This window comes from Saccopteryx leptura, chromosome 6 (assembly GCF_036850995.1).
Source record: "Saccopteryx leptura isolate mSacLep1 chromosome 6, mSacLep1_pri_phased_curated, whole genome shotgun sequence".
Classification (NCBI taxonomy): domain Eukaryota; kingdom Metazoa; phylum Chordata; class Mammalia; order Chiroptera; family Emballonuridae; genus Saccopteryx; species Saccopteryx leptura.
Genome location: NC_089508.1, coordinates 60,711,112 through 60,733,523, shown reverse-complemented (window position 1 = coordinate 60,733,523; position 22,412 = coordinate 60,711,112). Strand labels below are relative to the sequence as shown.

At 36.9% G+C, this 22,412-nt stretch overlaps 1 protein-coding gene and 1 pseudogene across 1 annotated transcript in view; both read right to left on the bottom strand.

Annotated features, from left to right (window-relative positions):
* Positions 1-22,412, bottom strand: part of ADAM10 (ADAM metallopeptidase domain 10) — a 146,140-nt gene that overhangs the window by 21,806 nt on the left and 101,922 nt on the right. The window contains exons 7-10 of the mRNA XM_066341394.1: positions 19,775-19,867; positions 17,324-17,507; positions 9,609-9,772; positions 2,821-3,004 (exon numbers count right to left, since the gene is read on the bottom strand). Of these exons, the coding sequence (XP_066197491.1) occupies positions 2,821-3,004; positions 9,609-9,772; positions 17,324-17,507; positions 19,775-19,867 (625 nt within the window). The remainder of the gene's footprint in view (positions 1-2,820; positions 3,005-9,608; positions 9,773-17,323; positions 17,508-19,774; positions 19,868-22,412) is intronic.
* Positions 4,145-4,451, bottom strand: LOC136375893 (10 kDa heat shock protein, mitochondrial pseudogene; annotated as a pseudogene).

The following is a 22,412-nucleotide window of genomic DNA, read 5'->3' as shown; positions in this document are numbered from 1 at the left end:
TTACCATTGGGTAAAGGATACATGGAATCTGTTGTTTCTTATAACTGCATGGGAATCTAAACTATAAAATTACAGTTAAAAAGAGAAGCTATAATATGATGTCAATTATACCTCAATTTTCTTTTAAATCCAACTAAAAAAAAACAAAAGTCCATGCTTATCTGGAAATCTTCCCCAATTTTTTTTTAGCGAAAGAGAGAGAAAGGGAGAAAGGGAGAAGGAGGGAGGGAGGGAGGGAGGGGGAGAGGGAGGGAAGGAGGGAAGACAAGGACAGAGAGACAGGAAGGGAGACGAGAAGCATCAACTCATAGTGGCAGCACTTTAGTTGTTCATTGATTGCTTTCTCATACGTGCCTTGCCTAGGGCGTGGAGGGAGCCTCCAGATGAGCCAGTGACTCCTTGGCTCAAGCCAGGACCTTCTGGGCTCAAGCCAGCAACCATGGGATCATGTCTATGATCCCATATTCAAGTTGGTGACCCCACATTCAAGCTGGATGAGCTTATGCTCAAGCCGGTGACCTCGAGGTTTCAAACCTGGTTCTTCAGTGTCCCTGGTTGACAGTCTGTCTACTGCATCACTGCCTGGTCAGGCTCTTCCTCAATTCTTTCTCCTTTGCTGTCACATGTTTAAACCCATCTTTGAGTGTTCTTTACATGCAAGGTGAATAGCCTCAATTTTGCCCTTAACTAACTTATAATTTGTGATATAGGACATGAACCCCCCAAAAATAATACAAAGTAGACTATTTTTAATATTAAATGCCAAAAGAGAGACATAATAGATGAATGGATAAACAAAATGTGCCATATCCACATAATGGAATACTATTCAGCCATAAAAAAGTATGACAAAGGCCCTGGCCGGTTGGCTCAGCGGTAGAACGTCGGCCTGGCGTGCGGGGGACCCAGGTTCGATTCCCGGCCAGGGCACATAGGAGAAGTGCCCATTTGCTTCTCCACCACCACCCCCTCCTTCCTCTGTCTCTCTCTTCCCCTCCCGCAGCCAAGGCTCCATTGGAGCAAAGATGGCCCGGGCGCTGGGGATGGCTCCTTGGCCTCTGCCCCAGGCGCTAGAGTGGCTCTGGTCGCAGCAGAGCGACGCTCCGGAGGGGCAGAGCATCGCCCCTGATGGGCAGAGCGTCGCCCCTGGTGGGCGTGCCGGGTGGATCCCGGTTGGGCGCATGCGGGAGTCTGTCTGACTGTCATTCCCCATTTCCAGCTTCAGAAAAATACAAAAAAAAAAAAAAAAAAGTATGACAATCTGATACAACTTGGATGAATACTGAAAATATGCTAAAGGAAATAAGTCATAATCACACAAGTACAAATACTGTATGACACCACTTATATGAAGTACCTAGACTAGGCAAATTTATAGAGGCAGAAAATAGATAAGAAGTTAACAGGGGATGAGGAGAGAGAGGAAAAAAAATGATTGTTTAATGGTTACAGGATTTCTATTTGGATTGATAAAACTTTGGAAATGGATAGTGGTGGTGGTTGTACAACACAGAATGTACTCAATGCCACTAAACTGCACACTTAAAATTAGTTTAAATACTGGCCCTGGCCGGTTGGCTCAGTGGTAGAGCATTGGCCTGGAGTGCAGGAGTCCCAGGTTCGATTCCCGGCCAGGGCACACAGGAGAAGCGCCCATCTGCTTCTCCATCCCTCCCCCTCTCCTTCCTCTCTGTCTCTCTCTTCCCCTCCTGCAGCCAAGGCTCCATTGGAGCAAAGTTGGCCCGGGCGCTGAGGATGGCTCTATGGCCTCTGCCTCAGGCGCTAGAATGGCTCTGGTTGCAGCAGAGCGACACCCCAAATGGGCAGAGCATCGCCTCCTGGTTTGCATGCCAGGTGGATCCTGGTCGGGTGCATGCGGGAATCTGTCTGACTACCTCCCCGTTTCCAACTTCAGAAAAATACAATAAAAAAAAAAGAAAATTAGTTTAAAAACTAATTTTGTGTATATATATTCTATCACAATAAGAAAAAATAAAGAATTTCATAGCAGCTTAATTCACATTAACACAAACCTGAAAAGCCCAGTTCAGTCAGCGGAGGGGTGCATAAGCATACTGTGATACTGTGTAACAGTACTCAGCAATATCATGAAATAAAATACTAATGATAAAGCTCAAAATACACTGCTCACAAAAATCAGAGGATATTTCAAAATGATTATGAAGCGATAAAATATCCCCTGATTTTTGTGAGCATAATTAGGGGATATTTCAAAATGAATACGGAGTCATAAAATATCCCTTCATTTCTGTGAGCAATGTATTACGCTGAGTGAAAGCAGCCTTCCACAAAAAGGCACAAACTGTATGGTTTCTTTTATATAGTAAAACGAGAAAGATTTATTTATGGCAAAATAAATCAGAATAGTGGTTACTTCTGTGTGCACATTGGGAACTGATTGATTGGAAAGGGAAATGAAAGAATTTTCTGGCATAAAAATATTCTATCTCTTGATAGGTTACACAGCTAAATGTATTTGTCAAAGCTCATCAAATTGTGGATTTAGGATTTGTGCATTTCACTTATGTAAAAAATAAAAGAATCACAAACCATTTTGAACTCTAATGGTATGTATGCTGAATTGTTTAGGGGTGAAGTATACTGATACAATCCACTCTAAACTGCAACAAAAAATATGGACAGAGTAATGGATAGATGGATAAATATGTGACAAGGCAAATACAGCAAAGTGTTAAAAGTAGTAAAATATAGGTGGTGGGTACATAGATGTTCACTATATAATTCTTTCAAGTTTGAAAATATTCAGAATAAAGTAAAATGCTGGGAAAATATACATACCAACAAAACAGTTGTTTCTCTTCTTCTCAAGAACTTGGCTTATATTTCTAATGCTACAGAGTGAAAATTTATTGTTGTTAAGTTTGTCCCCAGATGTTGCTCTTGCATACATGATGTAATTGCCATTTTCTTTTTGTCCTAAATTCTTAGATTCTCCTGGAGTGCACTCTGTTCCAGAATCATGCTGTCGAACAGAATATAGAGTTAGTTACATAAACAGGAAAGTAAAACAAGGTTTTCAGGTCATCTGATTAAATATAATTTTCTCATCAGAAGAACAATGGAAGTTTATGCACTCTCCTTCAGAAAAGATCTCAGAATTGTTTTAGACTGTGAGATGGAAAACTAACTGTTCTTCTAAGGGTGCTGTCTCAGAAGGGAAGGAAAAATCAATGAAGCTCTAACCACAACAATGTATAGCTTTGTAAGTAGGAAGTAGAATGGAGGACAAACTATCATAAAGGTCTATTAAAAATACAGTAAGTTCTGCCTGACCAGGTGGTGGCATAGTGGATAGATTGTCAGCCAAGGTGGGATGCTGAGGACCCAGGTTCAAAGCCCCACAGTCGCCGGTTTGCGTGCAGACTCATCAGCTTGAGCATGGGATTATAAACATGACCCTATGGTCACTGGATTGAGCCCAAAGGTCACTCGCTTAGAGCCCAAAGTCATTGCCTTGAGCAAGGAGTCTCTGGCTCAGCTGGAGCCCCCCAGTCAAGGCACATATGAGAAAGCAATTAATAAATAACGAAAGTGCCCCAACTATAAGTTGATGCTTCTCATCTCTCTCCCTTCCTGTCTGTCCCTCCATCTCGCTCTCGCTCTCTCTCTCACTTAAAAAATAAAATAAAATGAGCTCATCTACTTTTAAAACTAGTACCAAATACAAACTACTTAAAAATTCTTTAAATTTTTTTATTAAATTTATTGGGGTGACATTGGTTAATAAAATTAAACAGGCTTCAGGTGTACAATTCTATAACACACCTGCATATTGCATTGTGTATTCATCACCCCAAAATACATGTTAAATTTCATGTTATGGCCAGTTTAGGGAAGACAGAGGTAGGGAAAGACAGGAAACAAAAAATAACATGGAACTAAGTACATATAGGATAGGCATCTAAGAGAGTAGATGACTTACTATTATATAAGAAAGATAAGTAAATGCTGAGTAGGGATAGAAACATAATTATCTCTTTTTATTTTACTTTTAGTTTGGTTATTATTATTTAAAAAAAAGACAAATTATTTACATGACAAAATTTCAGAACGTCAATGAAATGGGCAGCTTCACATGATGCCATTTCAACAGTGATCTATTTCAGTCTACATACTTTTCAAAAATGTCCTCATCTGTACATAAAAAATAATCCTGTTATCTAGAACCACTTTAGTGCCTCCATATTCTAGAAGAACTTTATCTCAAAATTTCACTCTAACTGGTTGAATCTCTCCACCCTTTCCTTTGGAGCCCGCTCAACAGCAATTACTGTTGCTTATAATACTTTCTCTTGAGATTTTTCTGGAAGCATAATGCCTCCTTTGGTTACAGTTTCCGTAGAGCTACTTTCAACTATTACTTGGTCAAAAAGGGGAAGAAACTTTCTGAATGCCTGTCCTGCCACCATTATCTAGTTTTAAATGAAAATTAAGAAAAACCAAGAGGTAAAACCAACACACTGCTTTGTGGAATAAAGCAGGAGACATACATGTTTATGTACAGAAATACAGTTTATGGTATTGGTAACTACTATTGAAGTACCACATACATACAGAAAATTGCCAAACTATAGCTCTATGAATTTTCTCAAAACAAGCATACTTACACAACCAACACTGATTTTAGGAAAGAGAACACTACCAGATCAAGCAGGCCTCCCTAGCCCCTGGGGGATACACAATTAAAAACAAAACAAACAGACCTCACAGTGCTCCACAAACAACAATTCAGAACTTGTCAGTAAGGGTGAAAAACAATGGGTCCAAGAGTAATAGTTCTATTTTAATTAAATTAGCTTGAATACCTGACAACCCTACCCTCAAAAAAAAAAAAATTACCTTAGGCATTCTTTCTTCCCAAAATTCATCAGTCACTGCTGTTTTCTACTCCCTAATCTGAAGCAACTATTAACAGTAACTACTATCACCTTTATTCTTCCTGATAACTACTGCCTTTCTCCTGAATCTCTTTGCTATTCACCAATATTATCTTACTTTATGTTTTCATTCTATAGAATTCAACTTGGTTTCTGATAATGTATGGCACTAGACTTATTCTCAGCATTAGAATTTTAGAAAGAGAAAGGAAAAAAAAATCCAATACTGTATAACGCTTAATGTCATCAGAGAATATTACCATCTTTCAATTCAACAACTATAAGTGTTTAATACTATACAAAGAACTGAAATACAATATGAAAATATAAATATGAGTTTAAGCACTGTCTCCAGCTCTCAAAGGACTTACATTTATTTTAAAGGGCTAGCAAATTTTGATAACCCTGCCTGTATAACTCCCTGCCCCACAAACTCATTACAGATATAACTAATCAATTATTATTTTACTAGCTCAGAGGAGATTGTACTGAATCATTAATAGCCATGAAAGGAGGAACAAATTATAAACGGGTATGCCAGCTATTTGTCATTCTCAGAAAAGGGAATAAACAAGCACACAATAAGCAAAGCATAAAACAGAATATAAAGGTCATCTTGACTGTACCCCCTAAAAGTGCTGTGGAAGTTCAAATAAAAAGAATGGCTTCCCAAAGAAATTATAATCTTAGTTTGATAAGAAAACAGAAAAGCTTTTTTCCTGACTATAAAAACAATATATATATATATATATTGACAATTTTGGGAAAAAATAGACAATCCATCAACAACGACTACTATTAACATTTTGGTCTATTTCCTACTTGACTTGTATCTAGTAACACCATATTTTAATACAAAATCTGGGCTATCCTCTTTGTACAGTTATATAAACAATTTCTAATGATTTACTAGTATAGGGCAAGCATTCAAAAACTTTATTTTTAAATGACAACAGAGTGTTCCTAATACTTTCCTAGTGCAGGGCATTTTGGCTGTTTAAAATTGTTTGCCATTATAAATAAAATGGCAATGGATACATTTTCATTTTTATTGTTGAAATGTACACAAATCTTTGACAGATTCTGCATTTACTTCTTTTATTTGGATTCCCAGAGGTAGAGTTACTCAGTAAAAAGGTAAAACATTTTAAGGGTCGTGATATACACTGCCAAACTGTCTGACAAAAGGGCCATATTAATTTACATTATAGAACAGCATGGATCTAGATTTCAACAGGCAGAAATAAGAAGGAAATGGCTTCCTGGCAAAAGGAAAGTTTTAATGAACTGCAAATTACTTAATTTGACAAGAGGGGGTGAATTACACTGAAAATATTCTTGGACCCAAATCACAAAGAACTCTAAATGCTAAGATAAGGAAATTGTATAAGCAGGTCCTAGAAGTAAGCCAGAAACGAAGTGACATGATTAGAATGATCAGAACTATACCTAGAGAAAGATTAATCTGGTAAGAGTGAAAGGAAAAACAATTTGTTTACCTCATGTTCGTTCTTCAATCATTCCCCAACCCCTTTCATGTGGATTCCTCCAACCAGGGGACAAAAGGAAAAACAACTTGTTTACCAGTCCCCAACCAACTTCACCTGTTTCTCTGACCATTCCCTAAACCCCTCACATCCAGTTAATAATATCTCCATCTCTCCTTTCCTCATTCACGAGGTCACTTAAACTAGCCAATCAAGAAAGAGTAAGATTGTACAGTCAACACCACAGCCAATGGGGCAAGACCCAGCCAAGGGCCCACATTAGGGATCAAAACAGAACCCACTCTCCTGCCTGCACCTGCTAGCTGGTTTCACCAGCAGCACATACTTCTGCAGAAGTTATTAAAGTTGCTTTGCCGAGGTATTTAGTCTCCATGAGTCTTGCTTAATTGCAATTCTAACAGAGTACGTATTAGAATTTTCATATTGAGACAAAATTGCCTCATTTATGATTACAACTTCCCCAAATAAAGCTTATAAAGTAGTTAACAATAGGTGTGCAATAAATATTTGGGGCTAGGCCCTGGTCGGTTGGCTCAGCGGTAGAGCGTCGGCCTGGCGTGCGGGGGACCCGGGTTCGATTCCCGGCCAGGGCACACAGGAGAAGCGCCCATTTGCTTCTCCACCCCCCCCTCCTTCCTCTCTGTCTCTCTCTTCCCCTCCTGCAGCCAAGGCTCCATTGGAGCAAAGATGGCCCAGGCGCTGGGGATGGCTCCTTGGCCTCTGCCCCAGGCACTAGAGTGGCTCTGGTCGCGGCAGAGCGACACCTTGGAGGGGCAGAGCATCGCCCCCTGGTGGGCAGAGCTTCGCCCCTGGTGGGTGTGCCGGGTGGATCCCAGTCGGGCGCATGCGGGAGTCTGTCTGACAGTCTCTCTCCGTTTCCAGCTTCAGAAGAAAAAAAAAAAATATTTGGGGCAGGATAAACAAACATAAGGGATAGTGTAAACCACTCAGAGAGAAAGTAACACTGACATAGTAGAGTGGTACCTCGAGATACGAGCAGACCAACATGATTTTTTTTAAGATACAAGCTGCAACTCGGTCAGTATTCTTGTTCGAGATCCGAGCAAAATTCCAAGATACAAGTCATGATTCGGGAAGTTGCCGCTAGTTGGTAATAACTATCATTAATGTACTAAAAACACCTCTCCGGCAAACTAGGTAGGGAATGGATGGATTAGACAGGAAGTGAAAAGAGAATAAAACTTGATTCCCTACTCCAAGTGTGGTCCACAGACCAGCAGCAACAGCAGCACTGGGGAGTTTCTTAGAAATTTAGAAATTCATGGCCCACTAAAGACTCACTGAATAGCCTGACCAGGTGGTGACACAGTGGATAGAGCGTTGGACTGGGATGCGGAGGACCCAGGTTCGAGAGCCCAAGGTCGCCAGCTTGAGCGCAGGCTCATCTGGTTTGAGCAAAAGCTCACCAGCTTGGATTCAAGGTCACTGGCTTGAGCAAAGGGTTCCTCGGTCTGCTGTAGCCCCACGGTCAAGGAACATATGAGAAAGCAATCAATGAACAACTAAAGTGTCACACAACAAAAAACTAATGATTGATGCTTCTCATCTCTCTCTGTTCCTGTCTGTCTGTCCCTATTTATCCCCTCTCTCTGACTCTGTCTCTGTAAAAAAAAAAAAAAAAAAAAAAAAGACTCACTCAATAGAAATCTGTGTTTTAAGATCCTCAGCAATTTATATGTACATTAAGCTTTGAGAGAAACTAGACTAAAAGATAGAAGAGTGGTTAGAAGTATGCTACAATTCCCTCGGTGAGGGCTGGAACCAAAGGAACAAGAGAAGAAAGGACATTTAAATGTCCTGGGAAATGCAAATTAACCATAGACAACAGTTCTCTACTCATCTCTAAAATTTCAATTACTATTTTAAGAACAGATCACAAAAGCAGTCAAGAAGTAGAGAGATTAAATATATTTTAAATACTTCCTCTAAGAGTACTGATAATCTATCAATTTCTGAATGGGACTTAGAAGAAGAAAGACTTGCAAACTTGGTCAGATGGTACTCGTATTTTACAAACGGGAAAATAAGAGAAGCATATTTGAGGATTTTTAAACTACAGAATATATTTTTCTGAACTCATAAAAATTTCCATTTTTACAAGTGACAAAGTACAAGTGAAAAAAATTTACATATAGTGTTCAAATGAAATTTCCCAAAACTTGTTATTTTTAACAAGCCCTACCAAAATCACAAAGAATATCTTTCAGTATTTTGTATTTGTGTATATTAATTAATCTGTATGTCATTTGAAAATCAATATAATGGACTGGGTATTAAATGATACCAAAGAATTGTTAATTTTCTTAGGTATCATAATTACACTGTGGTTACAGAAGGAAAAGTCTATTTTTTTTAGACATGTATACTAAAATACATAAGAATGAATGAATTTGCTTCTAAATACAATACAAAAAAAAGAAAGCAATACAGAAAGGAAATATAGCAAAATCTTGATAATCATTGACTCTGAATCACAAGCTGAATCTGAAAGCAGGCCACAACAGTTTTTCCATGTATAAAGAATTAGAAAACAACAAAGAAAAATATGCAATAGAAATGTTACCCCCAAAGCCTAGATCATTTACTAACTGGCCCTACACAGAATAAGTTTGCTGACACCTTTCCTGGCTAATCAGCAAATGATAGTTTGTTGTACTTCTTTTCTCTACTTTTATGTATATTTATAATTTTCATATTAAAGGATTTTAAAATATCCATCTCATTCCACAGTAGAAAAAGACAAATCTAGTAAGCCCCAATAAATACTTTGGCAGCCACCAAGCAAAACAACTACTCCACAATTTGCTAATATGCAAACTGTACTTTTAAAAAAGTGATTCTCATTCAATGAGTATTTGAATGAATCACGTACCAGGCACCGATTTAGGGCCAGGAGACACAGAAGTGAATGAACCAGACAAAATCCCTTGCCTTCATAGAATTCTGGCATTGTTTGGTTGACTTTTTTTATTTTAAACACAAATATCCTATTTTCCTCCCTTTCAATATGGTCAAGTACATAACTATGTTCTGACATATAAAAACTAAACATTTATACATACTTGTTTTCATTGTAAACAAATAAAACATCACTGACATAAAAGGTAGATTAATAACTTTTACTATTTTATTTAAAATCTAGTCATTAGGCAATACTCACTGGAGATCCAAAGTTATGTCCAACTTCATGAGCAAAAGTAATGTGGGAGACTTTGGGGGGTACATGGGATCCATAGTTCTGAACAGTTATAATTCCAGTGTTTAAGGACTTCTTCTTACCATCTGAATAGAGCTTACTTTTCTCACATATTCCTCCAGAGCTTCCTAATTCAGAACAAAGGATGACTAAATTAGCATCTATTTCCCCCACAGAATAATTTTCTAATATATGTTATATTAAATTAAGACATTTCCAAAATACAATTGGTGCCCACATATATCACAAATGCTCAAAAGTTTCTTTGGTCTGAGATTAGGAAGTCCTCTCAAATAAAAATTTTAATAAAGAAACTCCCAGGATTGAGTATGAAGCCCTTGTAAAATGTTCCTCTTCATAATCAAAATGTCCCTCAAACTTCTGCTCCCATTAATTTAGCAAACAAATAATTACATTTTTGTTAAATATGAATGTATCAGTATTTACACTGAGTCAAAGCTTATATCTTACATCTTTTAAAAAGAAAACTTTAAGTCAATGAAAGTTGAATAATATTCTCAAGTAGATTCTGAGAAAGTCACTTCTACAAATAAATGCAGTGATGCACTGGTATATGTATGTAATTCACTATCCTGAGAGTCAACATAAAATATATTTTTTAAAAAAAGAAAGAAAAAACATTAGTGGTTGTCAGGAATTGAGGGTGGGAGAAATAGGGAGAAGTTGATAAAGAATACAAGGAATAAGGTTTCACAATGCATACAAATAAAAAACATCAGATGTACACTTCAGAATCTTACAATTTTATTTGTCAGTAATACCTCAATAAAGCTGAAAAAAATAATTATGTCAAATCGGTATAAAACAAAAGGAGAAGTGAAAGAAGGAGAGGGTGTGAAGGAAGGAAGGGAGAGCAAATGTGGCAAAATGTCAACTATCAATTATTTACTGTACTGCTCTTGCAATTTTTTGGCATGTTTCAAATTTTTATCAAAATAAATTATTATTTTCCAATGTGTCTTGAGAATATTTTCAAATTTTAAAAGAAAACCTGTATTTGTACTTATACATATAAAATTATTTTATAGTTCATTAACAGCACCTGAACTTCAGAGCTTAATACCAAAATCAAAGTGCTTTCACATCTAAAAGCAATTAACATAAGTAATTAGAAAAAGAATAACATGAAAATCAGAAACAGGCTGGCCAAGCCATGTCTTTATTTACACTGTACTGAGAAAACCACGGTTCTCTTAATAATCTTAATAACTATATTAAAGACTTTTAGTGAGTTCTTTAGTTCATATTCACATTTTAAGAAGTTTCTCTATTTGATTTTTGTTAAAATACAATCAAATGGATTAGCATATTCTGATAACTGATCAAATTATTTCAAATGAGCTTTCTAAACATATGCAAAGGTATAACAAAGTCATTAAATCATTTCTAAAAACCTAATATTTATAATCCCTGATAAAGCATACAATATAAAGCAATTAAAAATAGATCTGCAAGAATGGCATAATGCTACCATTGCTGCCCTGTACCTTTTTAAATTAAAAAGTACATGCCAACAAAACATAAAGTTGAATTGCCATTATGATACAATTTAGAAAGCTGAAATGATAATGTCCTTCACAAAAAAGTAAACTAAAACAGTAAGCCATATGCAGATTTTAACCAGCAAAGGATTGAGAACCTTTATGATATTCAAAACTTACTACTTTTTCTACAAAAAAAGAAAAAAAGGAAACAGCCAATGATTTATGAATATTTAATATGTCTTCTTAAGGTACCACTACTTTTGGAGATGAGTCCTAAGGACTACATCACTATTTCTAGAAAGTAGAAAAGACAGGAATAAGTACTTTGTATATAATAACAATAGTCTATATATTATAATTTTGAACAAATAGTTAATTAATATCCTGCCTTAGTGATGATCTGTCATATGCAAATTGGTCCAATGTAGAACTGTCAAACTTGAATTAAGCATAGTAGACTCCACACTGCAAATTTATCAGTTAAAAAAAAAAAAGTAAATAGCATATATAAAACTCTGATAATATACTTTTTCTGTATTTTTAAAATCTAACTGGTGTAAGAGAAGTTTATATATAAACATAGCCTTTGTAATTCTTATTTAATGTCTTAAACAACTGCTTATTTAATGTCTTAAACAACTGCTTAATGACTATTATGTATAGGAAAGGTAAATATACTGCTCACAAAAATTAGGGGATATTTCAAAATGCACTTTCAAAATCAGGGAACGTGCAGATACTACAGTACTTTCAGCCTTTTGTATAATGCATTTTCACCAATGAAATAAAAGTTGGTGTTGCATCTCACTTGCATAACTGAACAACTTTCTTTGACTTGTCATTTGCTTTTATAATGTTCTTGTTTAATAAAAAAAATAAAATGCTTTTTTTTATCGCTTCATATTCATTTTGACATATCCCCTAATTTTTGTGAGCAGTGTATTTGTTACAGGCTAATAGCATATGTTGAAATAACTCAATTGTACAGGAAGAAATAGAATACTATATCTACTTTTATGTTATGGTTTAATTTATTAAAAATACTTTAACTAGTTTCGATGTGCCAAAACTCAATTAGTGAAATCATATATGCCTATAACTAAAGCATAATTGAAGTTCAGCAATTGCATTATATTATAAATCTAATATTTTAGTACATATGTCATTGAAAATCTCATTGTGAATAACAATAAGAATGTTTTAAATTCAAGTTGAAAGCAATTACTGATGGATGAATTCAATGACCAACAAAGACATATAATCACATTTTTCTATCGACAGGATTGAGAGCCAAAGTCACAGAATATCAGTCTCAAACTTTAAAATAAAGGCCCCCAAAAATTTAGATTAAGTATTCTGTTACAACATTCTAATAATGTAACTCTCCTATCCTTGTAATTAGACTTTTAAACAGTAGGTTAAGAATTCAATAGGCTGTGAGTTATCTTGAGAACCTATACTGAGTTCTGTATGTCCTCAAACCCTAAAGTGTAATATTAAAGTTTCTAACTAAGAAAAACAGAAGAGACTATATCTAGCAAATGAAATGTCTCAAAAACTGTTCTTCACAAATGGTTTAGGATTAACTATGGAGAGGAATTCCAGGACTAGCATTCAGTGACCTATGTTCATTAGGTCAACCGATAATAGTAAGATGGATAATACATGACCCTGGCTGGTTGGCTCAGTGGAAAGAGCATTGGCCCAGCATATGGATGTCCTGGGTTTGATTCCCAGGCAGGGCACACAGAAGAAGCGACCATCAGCTTCTCTCCCCTGTCCCCTTCCGCAGCCAGAGGCTTGATTGGGTCAAGCATTGGACTGGGTGCTGAAGATAGCTCAGTTTGTCCAAGTGTATCAACCTCAGGTGCTAAAAATAGCTCAATTGATTCAAGCACTGGCCCCAAACTGGGGTTGCTGGGTAGATCCCAATCCAGGGGCATGCGAGAGTCTTTCTCACTATAGAATGTACCTTAATAACCCCCCCCCCAAAGGCATATTAGAAGAGCACAGCAAATAAAGTAAAACAAAAGAATTATTTAGACCCTGGCTGGTTGGCTCAGTGGTAGAGTGTCAGCCCAACATGTGGATATCCGGGTTTGATTTCTGGTCAGGATACACAAGATGCACCCATCTACTTCTCCACTCCTCCCCCTCTTGCTTCTCTCTCTCTCTCTTTCTCTCTCTCTCTCTCTCTTTTTTCCTCCTCTCCTACAGCCATGGCTCAATTAGAGCAAGTTGGCTCCGATTAGAGCTTAGGATGGCTCCGTGGCTCTAAAAAATGGCTCTGGTTCAGTGGAACAAGGGCCACAGATGGGCAGTGCATTGCCCCCTGGTGGGCTTGCTGGGTGGATATCAGTCAGGGCACATGCAAGAGTCTGTCTCTGCCTCTCTTCCTCTCACTAAAAAATTTAAAAAAATAAAAAGAATTATTTAATATTAACAATTTACTTTATTAGGGAGCCAATGTTTCGGTCTCTAAATTAAATAATTGGCTATCTACTTAACACAGAACTGTGCTTCTATGAAGTTCAGAGTAATCTCTCCAGATTCATACTTAAGACTAACTTTGTTCTGAAGACCAGACTCCCTTGTTTGGCCTTTCTTCAAGGCCCAGTATAATTTTAAATGACAGCCTCCAACTCGGCCCAGTTTGTTAGGTGGCTTTACTTATTATGGAGTTGAGGCAGAAGGCACTGTTTTCCTCATTAACAAAACCAAGGCAGCACCCAACTACAATATGAAATTAAATACAAACAAATAAAAAGTAGTGTGAAAAAGATTTGAAGACAAGAGACCTGCTATTCAAAAGTTTCAACCTTCATTTTTTCCCCAGCTTAACTGAGTCAGTGAAGAAAATTATAGCTAATAATTTGCATAGCTGTTCTGCAAAAATTAACATAACAATATCACAACAAGCCCTGGCAGATTGGCTCAGTGGATAGGGCATTGACCTGGTTCAATTCTCGGTCAGAATCGACCATCTGCTTCTTTCCCCCACCCATCCCCCCCTTTCTCTCTCTTCTACTCCCACAGTCAGTGGCTTGACTGGTTTGAGCATTGGCTCCAGGTGCTGAGGAGAGCTCAGTTGGTCCAAGTGCATCAGCCTCAGGTGCTAAAAATATCTCAGTTGATTTAAGCATTTTCCCTAGACCAAGGTTGCTAGATTTATCACGGTAGGAGCACATGGAGGAGTCTGTCTCACTCTCTCCCGTTCTCTCACTTAAAAAATAAAGTAAAAATAAAACAGTATCACAACAAAATTTTTTCCACTGCCATATATTTAAATAGTGAACTATCTACAGAATTAAATGTAATTAAACTAAATAATACAACAGAATCAAAATTAATTTGGCCAAATAAAAATAAAAGAAAAGATTAAGAAAGAGTAAAAGATCCCAAGTTGAACAGATCAGCTATAAAATACTATAGATATTAAAAAAAAACCTACCTAGCATTACTAAAGTCTATAGGCAGAAACATGAAGTCTCAAAGGAGGGGCAAAGATAGAAAATATTAAGATGAAAAAAAAACAAGCTGAAGCACAATGATTTACCTTGAACTTACAGAGATAGAATAGACATAGCTCCCAATCCAGTGCTCTTCCCATTATCCCGTAAGTTACCCAAAATTATATGAAATATTATATAGAACTATTTTATAACTGTTCTCTCTAAAGAAGAAAATGGATTCCAGTAATATAAAACCTCTACAAAGATGAAGGAAACATTTCAGCTTATGAGAAATGTCTTAGAAAGAGAAAGCTAGAATGCAGTATACAATACCTAGTAAAATAACTACCAAATGCACTAAATCTGGAGTCAAAAGGTCCAGATTCTAGGTTCTGTGAGATATTGACTCAGTCCGTTTATGAATTCAAGTTTTTTCATCGGTAGAATTGAGATAATAATACCTATACCTCATATGGGTATTGAAATAATAAAACCAAATACATGAAGCTCTTATAAAAAATAAAATATAAGTCAAATATAAAACTCAGTTCAAGTAGTGTGAGAGCAAAGGGGAACGATGAAAAAAGCTGTCAGTCAATGTTACACCAAGGTAGGTACCCTATACATACTTTTTTTAAAAAGTTGAAATGAAAGGAACAAAGATCCCTTCTCTTTCCCATTCTGGTCCCCATTTTATGTCCCTCCTTTTCCTGTTCCCAGAAGCTCTTAAAAAAGAATTTTAAAAGTTTAAATTGGGGGTTAGCACAGAGCAAAGGAAGAGGGCATCAGATGAAAGAATCAAATGACAAAATTATAAGTAATGTGTCCCACACCATTTTCAATACAGAACTCTGTCTACTGCTGCTTAGTAAAATGAGCAACATCACAAATGGTGTCTAAATACCATAAATAACAAGGTGTAAAAACTATCTGTCCCCCAAACCCATGATCCCAGTCTAATTATAAAACAAGTCAGAAGGATTACAACAGAGGCGTATCCTACAATATACCTAACTAGTATTACTCAAAATTGACAAGGTTCTCAAAAAACAAAAAAAGTCTCCCTGACCTGTGGTAGCACAGTGGATAGAGCATTTACCTGGGGTAAAGAGGTCCTAGAAAGCCCGAGGTTGCCTGCTTGAGTGCAGCCTTGCCAGCTTGAGAGCAAGGCCCCCAGTTTGACGTGGGATCAAAGACATAATCCCGTGGTCACTGGCTTGAAGCCCAAGGTCGCTGGCTCAGCTGGAACCCCCAGTCAAGGAATGTATGAGAAGCAATCAATGAACAACTACAGTAACACAACTTTAAGTTCATGCTTCTCATAGCTCCCCCTTCCTGTTTCTCTCGGGGGGGGGGGGGGGGGCGGGGAGAGTAAGAAATATAAAAGCAAAAATACAGTACAAGAGATGTTAAAATATGCGTAACAAATCAAATAAACTAGTAAGAACAGGAATAGAAAAGCCTGTCTTACTCTGGATAAAGGAGAAGTTGATTCTTTTAAAAAGATAAAAATGATCAGAGGAATTGCTGTATATATAACTCAGAAGATAGACTAGTGATCAAACTATACATGGCAAAATTCATATTCAAAGAGTCTGTGATTCTTTCTACTGATCTTTCAATTAATAAATATGCACTTCTCTAAACTAGGCTGCTGAATTATTAAACTGTAAATCACAGCACTCACCCCCACTGTAGCAAGAAGGGGATCAGCCTACCCAGCTTTCTCAGTGGCAGCAGCTCTCAGAGCTAAGGCACAGACCCCAGCAGAGTGCTGGCCCCAGGTGGTGGGTGGAGTGTGAGTACTGGAGCCTCCTGCCTCCACCTTCACTTTCGTTAAAATAATGACTAAATAATAATAATAAAGACAAGCTTTCTTTTAATTCTATCTGCTGCTCCTAACCAGAGTTTTTCTCCTTTCTATCTCACTGTAGAACAGAGCAAGAACATAGTTTTTCCCTCTTGACTCTTAAACTTTCTCTTAATATTTTTTTTTCTGTATTTTTCTGAAGCCGGAAACGGGGAGAGACAGACAGACTCCCGCATGGGCCCGACCGGGATGCACCTGGCACGCCCACCAGGGGGCGATGCTCTGCCCACCAGGGGGCGATGCTCTGCCCCTCCAGGGCGTCGCTCTGTTGTGACCAGAGCCACTCTAGCGCCTGGGGCAGAGGCCAAGGAGCCATCCTCAGCACCCGGGCCATCTTTGCTCCAGTGGAGCCTCGGCTGCGGGAGGGGAAGAGAGAGACAGAGAGGAAGGAAAGGGCGAGGGGTGGAGAAGCAGATGGGCGCTTCTCCTGTGTGCCCTGGCCAGGAATCGAACCTGGGACTTCTGCACGCCAGGCCGACGCTCTACCACTGAGCCAACCGGCCAGGGACTTTCTCTTAATATTTTTAAAAATTAATTAACATTAATGTTTGTGAAAAAATATATTTTGCTTTTGGTTTTAAAAATGAGTACCACTTTTTTTCAAGAAATTATTTATTTCAGCTACTGAATATACCAAATGTCAGGCTATCTCCCTATTGGTACTCACTTCAAAATAAAAAGCTGCTTCATTTATTTTTCCATTTATATCATGTTACTGAGTCTTTTACTCAAGTTGCGCAAATTAAAATATAGTACACGCATCACTTTCTCTTACATTTTGTAAAATTCAGTCTGCCCTGACAACTGCTTTTTGTTTCAAGTATTAAGTCAAGACACAGTTAAATAATCTACCTGAAGGTGCTCCAACCCAAGCCAGACCAAGAACACCATCATCAAAATCTCGGTCTGTGAAGACATAGGCCAAACAGTAGTCATCATGATTCTGCTCAGAATTCAATTCCAGAAACTTCTCCACACCAATATTTGGAAAACGAAAGGGATTTGTGGGGTCCTTCTCATCAGCAGTTGTATTGATCTAAAATCCAAAACAATTTAAATAAGCAATTAATGTTAGTAGAACCTTAGTGTAAGTCTGTTATCTTCTTTCCTTTTGAATCTGCCTGACCAATATGCTTGGGGCCCCAGGAAATCAGGCCTCAATTAATGCTTCTATGGTTGTTCTCACTGCCCCCCAATCCCTGAGCTGATTACAGAAGCCAAAAAGAAAGAAAATATTTGAAAAGAAAACAAGGCCAAATATGTTACATTTCTGAGCAAGTTATTCACCAAATTCCTAAACACTGAACACTTGGAATCGAAAAACCAAGTTCTGCTTTCAAAATTTCTTTAAAAAGTTCAGTTTCTCAAATTTAATCACATGAGCAACTCTTTTTTAGTGCTAATTTCCTAAAAACCCTGTATTTTAGCCAGTGACTATAATATAACACAAATATTGAACCCAAGACTGTAAATTCAGCAAATAATTTTCTTGGTTTTACTTGCAAGTTTAATTTTTAACCCAGGATGCAACCAAAAGAAATTTTTTTTAAATTTTATTTTTTTACTGCCAATTTGTTTCTCTTACTACTTTAGGCTGAGTTCCTCTAGAATGTGTCTTCTGACACTTATCTACTGTTCTCCCGGTTAAGGTTCCTGTTCACAATCTTAAGAATAACGGGAGTCTGATACCAAACTTCCGCTAAACAAAAGCTTTCATTTATCAGCCCCTGCTTTCTGTCAGAGACCCCTATCTGTCCTGGGAAGTCCAAGAACAATGTGACTTTCCTCTAGTAAGTCAGAGAATCACATACAGTATTGTTGCTAGACAGTAAAAAGAGGCGTGTATGAAAGTAATTATTTTTTAGAAGGCAAACCTCAGTCTATTGAAAATGTCAGTAGTAAGGGAAGGATATGACAGCTGATAAAATAAGAACTACTGGTCTTTTTAGAATCGGCACCCTGCAGTAAAACCAAGGGGCTTAGAAGCAGAATGGCAAAAACACCACTGAGGGCAACTCAATCAGAACATCTGATTTATTCATTAACAATTAACAAAAAAAAAAAAAAATCAGTACGGCCATCTAACACACACACAACTAAAATTCCAAAAAAAGCATGCTATACAGTATAAACAGCTCATACTTAGAGACATGCTGTAGATGGCTCTTTCCCACTAAATATAAATGAAATTCTGTTACTTCTATAATACTGGCTACAAATAAAAATTGTATCTAAGTTTTAGTTATCTAAATTAAAAATGAGACGATTAATATTTAAATATTTGCTAATATAAATTTCAAATTATTTAAGGAGTCACAATCTTCAACAGATGAGATTTAAACTAAAGTTTTAATCCCAGTTAAGGGCCTGAAAACAAAACAAGCAACTACCACATTACCCGTTTATATAGTACATGCATTTCTTCATGATTCAAATTACTGTACTCAAAAAAAAAGTTCACTAAAATTTGTTTAGGTTGTCTCTACATTTCACTACTTTACATTTTATTGCTCTGCCTACTAAAATCAATGGCAATACTTATGCCAGTTATTACACTTACTTGCTTAAAGGTTTATATTGCTCTCAAAATACATGAAAGCAGTTCTTATATTGTATTTCTGTAAACCATTATTTCACCTTAAAAAACCCACTTTAATATTTAATCAGACTATTTCTAAAAGTAAAAACCATCTTCAGCTATGTTATTAGATATATGTATGTACTCAAATTTTAATCTAGTCCATCATATTTTAGGAAAAATAAGAGCACAAATATAAAGAAACCCTATGGCAAATACTTCCATAAAAATTTTTTCCTAACTCAGAATGTTTATGTAGTTTATAAATTCAGATTCTTAAGAGCTATACATATCATATGTAGAAAAGAAAAGGGAAGGAAAAGAAAGGAAGAGGGAGGGAGGAAGGGAGGGGGAAGGAAGGAAGGAAGGAAGGGAGGGAGGGAGGGAGGGAGGGAGAGATATATATAAATAAATAAATAAATAAATAAATAAATAAATAAATAAATAAATAAATAAATAAATTGGGGAATAATATCAAGGGGGAAAAAATACCGAGTTCTGTATCTGTAGTTATTTAGAAGTTAGGACTTCCTAACTGGAATGTTAATCAGATAGATAGAAAATAGTACGGCCACCATGTTTTGCAGCCCAGATTAAAGTCCTACTGATTTCATTCTTAATCATAAACTCTGGTATGTCCCCTGTGTCTGCATATGCATAAAAATGAAGTAAAAGGCAAACATTTCTCTCTTTTTTAAACATTCTTAACAATTAAAACTTCTTACTCTTATGCGTTTCACCATGAAACTGATGTTACGAATTCCAGAGAAGTCGGTGGTCTGATAAATTGTATCAATCGCTTTAACATGACTGGATATCTACAGATTTATATAAAAAAAAAAAAATTTAGAAACAATGTTAAAATGTGAAAAGGATTGAATTTCCATCTCCCAAATCAGGAATTATTCATATTCTACTATATTCTAATTTTAAAATGTCTACATCATATACCAGATGAAAGAACGAAACATATTAGTGAGCTGGAGCTAAAAGAGAAGATTCTGTGCATTTTCTCAGACTCTTCTCTGGTCCAAACCAAACATGCACACCTGCTTCAGCCACATAAAACTTCCATCCATCATGCATCTTTAAGCCTTTTCAGATGCTATTTTCCTTATGCCTAGGGTATTTATCCTTCAGACTCAGCTCAGCGCAAAAAACTCTTGAGAACTTCCCTGATAATATCAGGATACTCAGTCGTTCTCTGACTTTGATCTTTCTATTGCTGCACTAGTACAAATTCTTTAAGTTTTTGACCACTTATTACATACTAGGCACTGTTTTAAATGCTGGGGATATAATGGTGAACAAAATAGAAAAGGTTCCTATAAATATACAGAGATATTTTTGTAAGAGGAGTAATAATATAAATAAGATGTTCAGATTTTGCTGAACTCTAGAAGAGATTAACATGGTGATAAAATGATCTGCTTCTTACCTAGCTGACTACCAATTAAACTATGGCTTCTAAACCACTATGAATACAACCTTCCTATCTTCATTTACAAAAAGCACTTATTACTACCATTTATATAAAAACACTGTATGTAAATGTCTATGTGTGTATACATATACACATATTATATATACACACATGTATATACATGTATATATGTATACATATGTACATACATATATATAATACTATAAATATTTTTTTAAATGATATAAACATAAGATAGTCACATAGAAGCATTAGCAATAATAATTTCAAAAGTAACCCAGGTTAAAAAAAAGTTGCCCAGGCCCTGGCTGGTTGGCTCAGTGGTAGAACATCGGTCTGGGGTGCGGAAGTCCCGGGTTCGATTTCCGGCCAGGGTACACAGGAGAGGCGCCCATCTGCTTCTCCACCCCTCCCCCTCTCCTTCCTCTCGGTCTCTCTCTCTTCCCCTCCTGCAGCTGAGGCTCCATTGGAGCAAAAGATGGCCCGGGCGCTGGGGATGGCTCCTTGGCCTCTGCCCGGGGCGCTGGAGTGGCTCTGGTCGCGACAGAGCGACGCCCCGGATGGGCAGAGCATCGCCCCCTGGTGGGCATACCGGGTGGATTCCGGTTGGGCGCATGCGGGAGTCTGTCTGACTGCCTCCCCGTTTCCAGCTTCGGGGAAAAAAAAAAAAAAAGTTGCCCAGGTTCCCAAACATTCATAAAGTGGTAACAATAGTGATAGGATCCGTTAAAAATTCATGTCATCTTACCTCAGTTTGGCCTAACCATCCTCTATTCTCAACAGTGGTAGCTCAAATATTTCTCCACAGATGATTCTACTTCATTCTTTGTTGAAAATTCCTTGTGACTTCCCATCTTAATAGGTTTATACCTTCCTCAAAGGGTAACTCTTCCTTAAAGGGTAACTTTTCTTTATTCCTAACCCCAGTCTTCAAGAACATTTTTTCTTATCAATTTTTCTTTCTCTTACATCTTACATTACTTTTCTTCTGGATCATTTTCCTCTTCCAACCAACCTCTCATATAATCCCTATCTCCCTTTCACTGCCAAATATTTCATGTTATTGTCAGCCACCATATTTTTTTTTCTATCTTTCACATTTTTTAAAACTCACTGCTTCTGCCCAACTGCTCCTTACGGTTTGCAATGTTTTCACCATCACAACTCTTTTGATAGCTTGTTTAAAGCTCATCAGTAATCTTCTAGTAGTTAGAAATCAACTACCCTTTGTAGTGATTCTATTTTTTTCCAGTATTATTGAGCTACAATTGATAAATAGAATTCTAAGATATTTAAAGTGCACATCAGGATGATTTGATATATGTATACATTGTGAAGGACTCCTGCCATCTAACATATAACTAACACATTCTCTTTGATATCTCTGTAAGATGACACTATTGGCTATGCATTTTGTTTTGAAACTGTTTTGGCTAATTTTTTAATCCTCCCACTTTCTCTGTTATGTTTTAGCCCATAGCTTCTCTTCTTCATCCTATTCACTATATACAGACATTATCTCCCAGTTTCTTCCCTTTGATTTCCTTATCTCCCTTTCATTCTTTCTCCATCCCTTTTATAACCATAAATTTCAAGCAGAAAGCTCGAACCTCTAAAGTTCCAGTACTACATTTCAATACCCTAAGGTCTCTAAAATTAAGCTCATAACCACCACCAAAATGAGTCCATCAATAACAATAGTGGCATGTCCATCCTCTAGTCTCAAATCCTTAGACTCAAAATTCATTCATCAAACTCTCACTGGATACCTTCAACATGAAGAATATATTGAAAGGTATATCCAAAGACTACACTTTAATAAGGGCTGAGAACACATAAATGCAAATAATAATGTAACTTTAAAAGTGCTATGTACAATGGGTATACTGAACAGAAATTAAATACTTCTTGTTGGATTC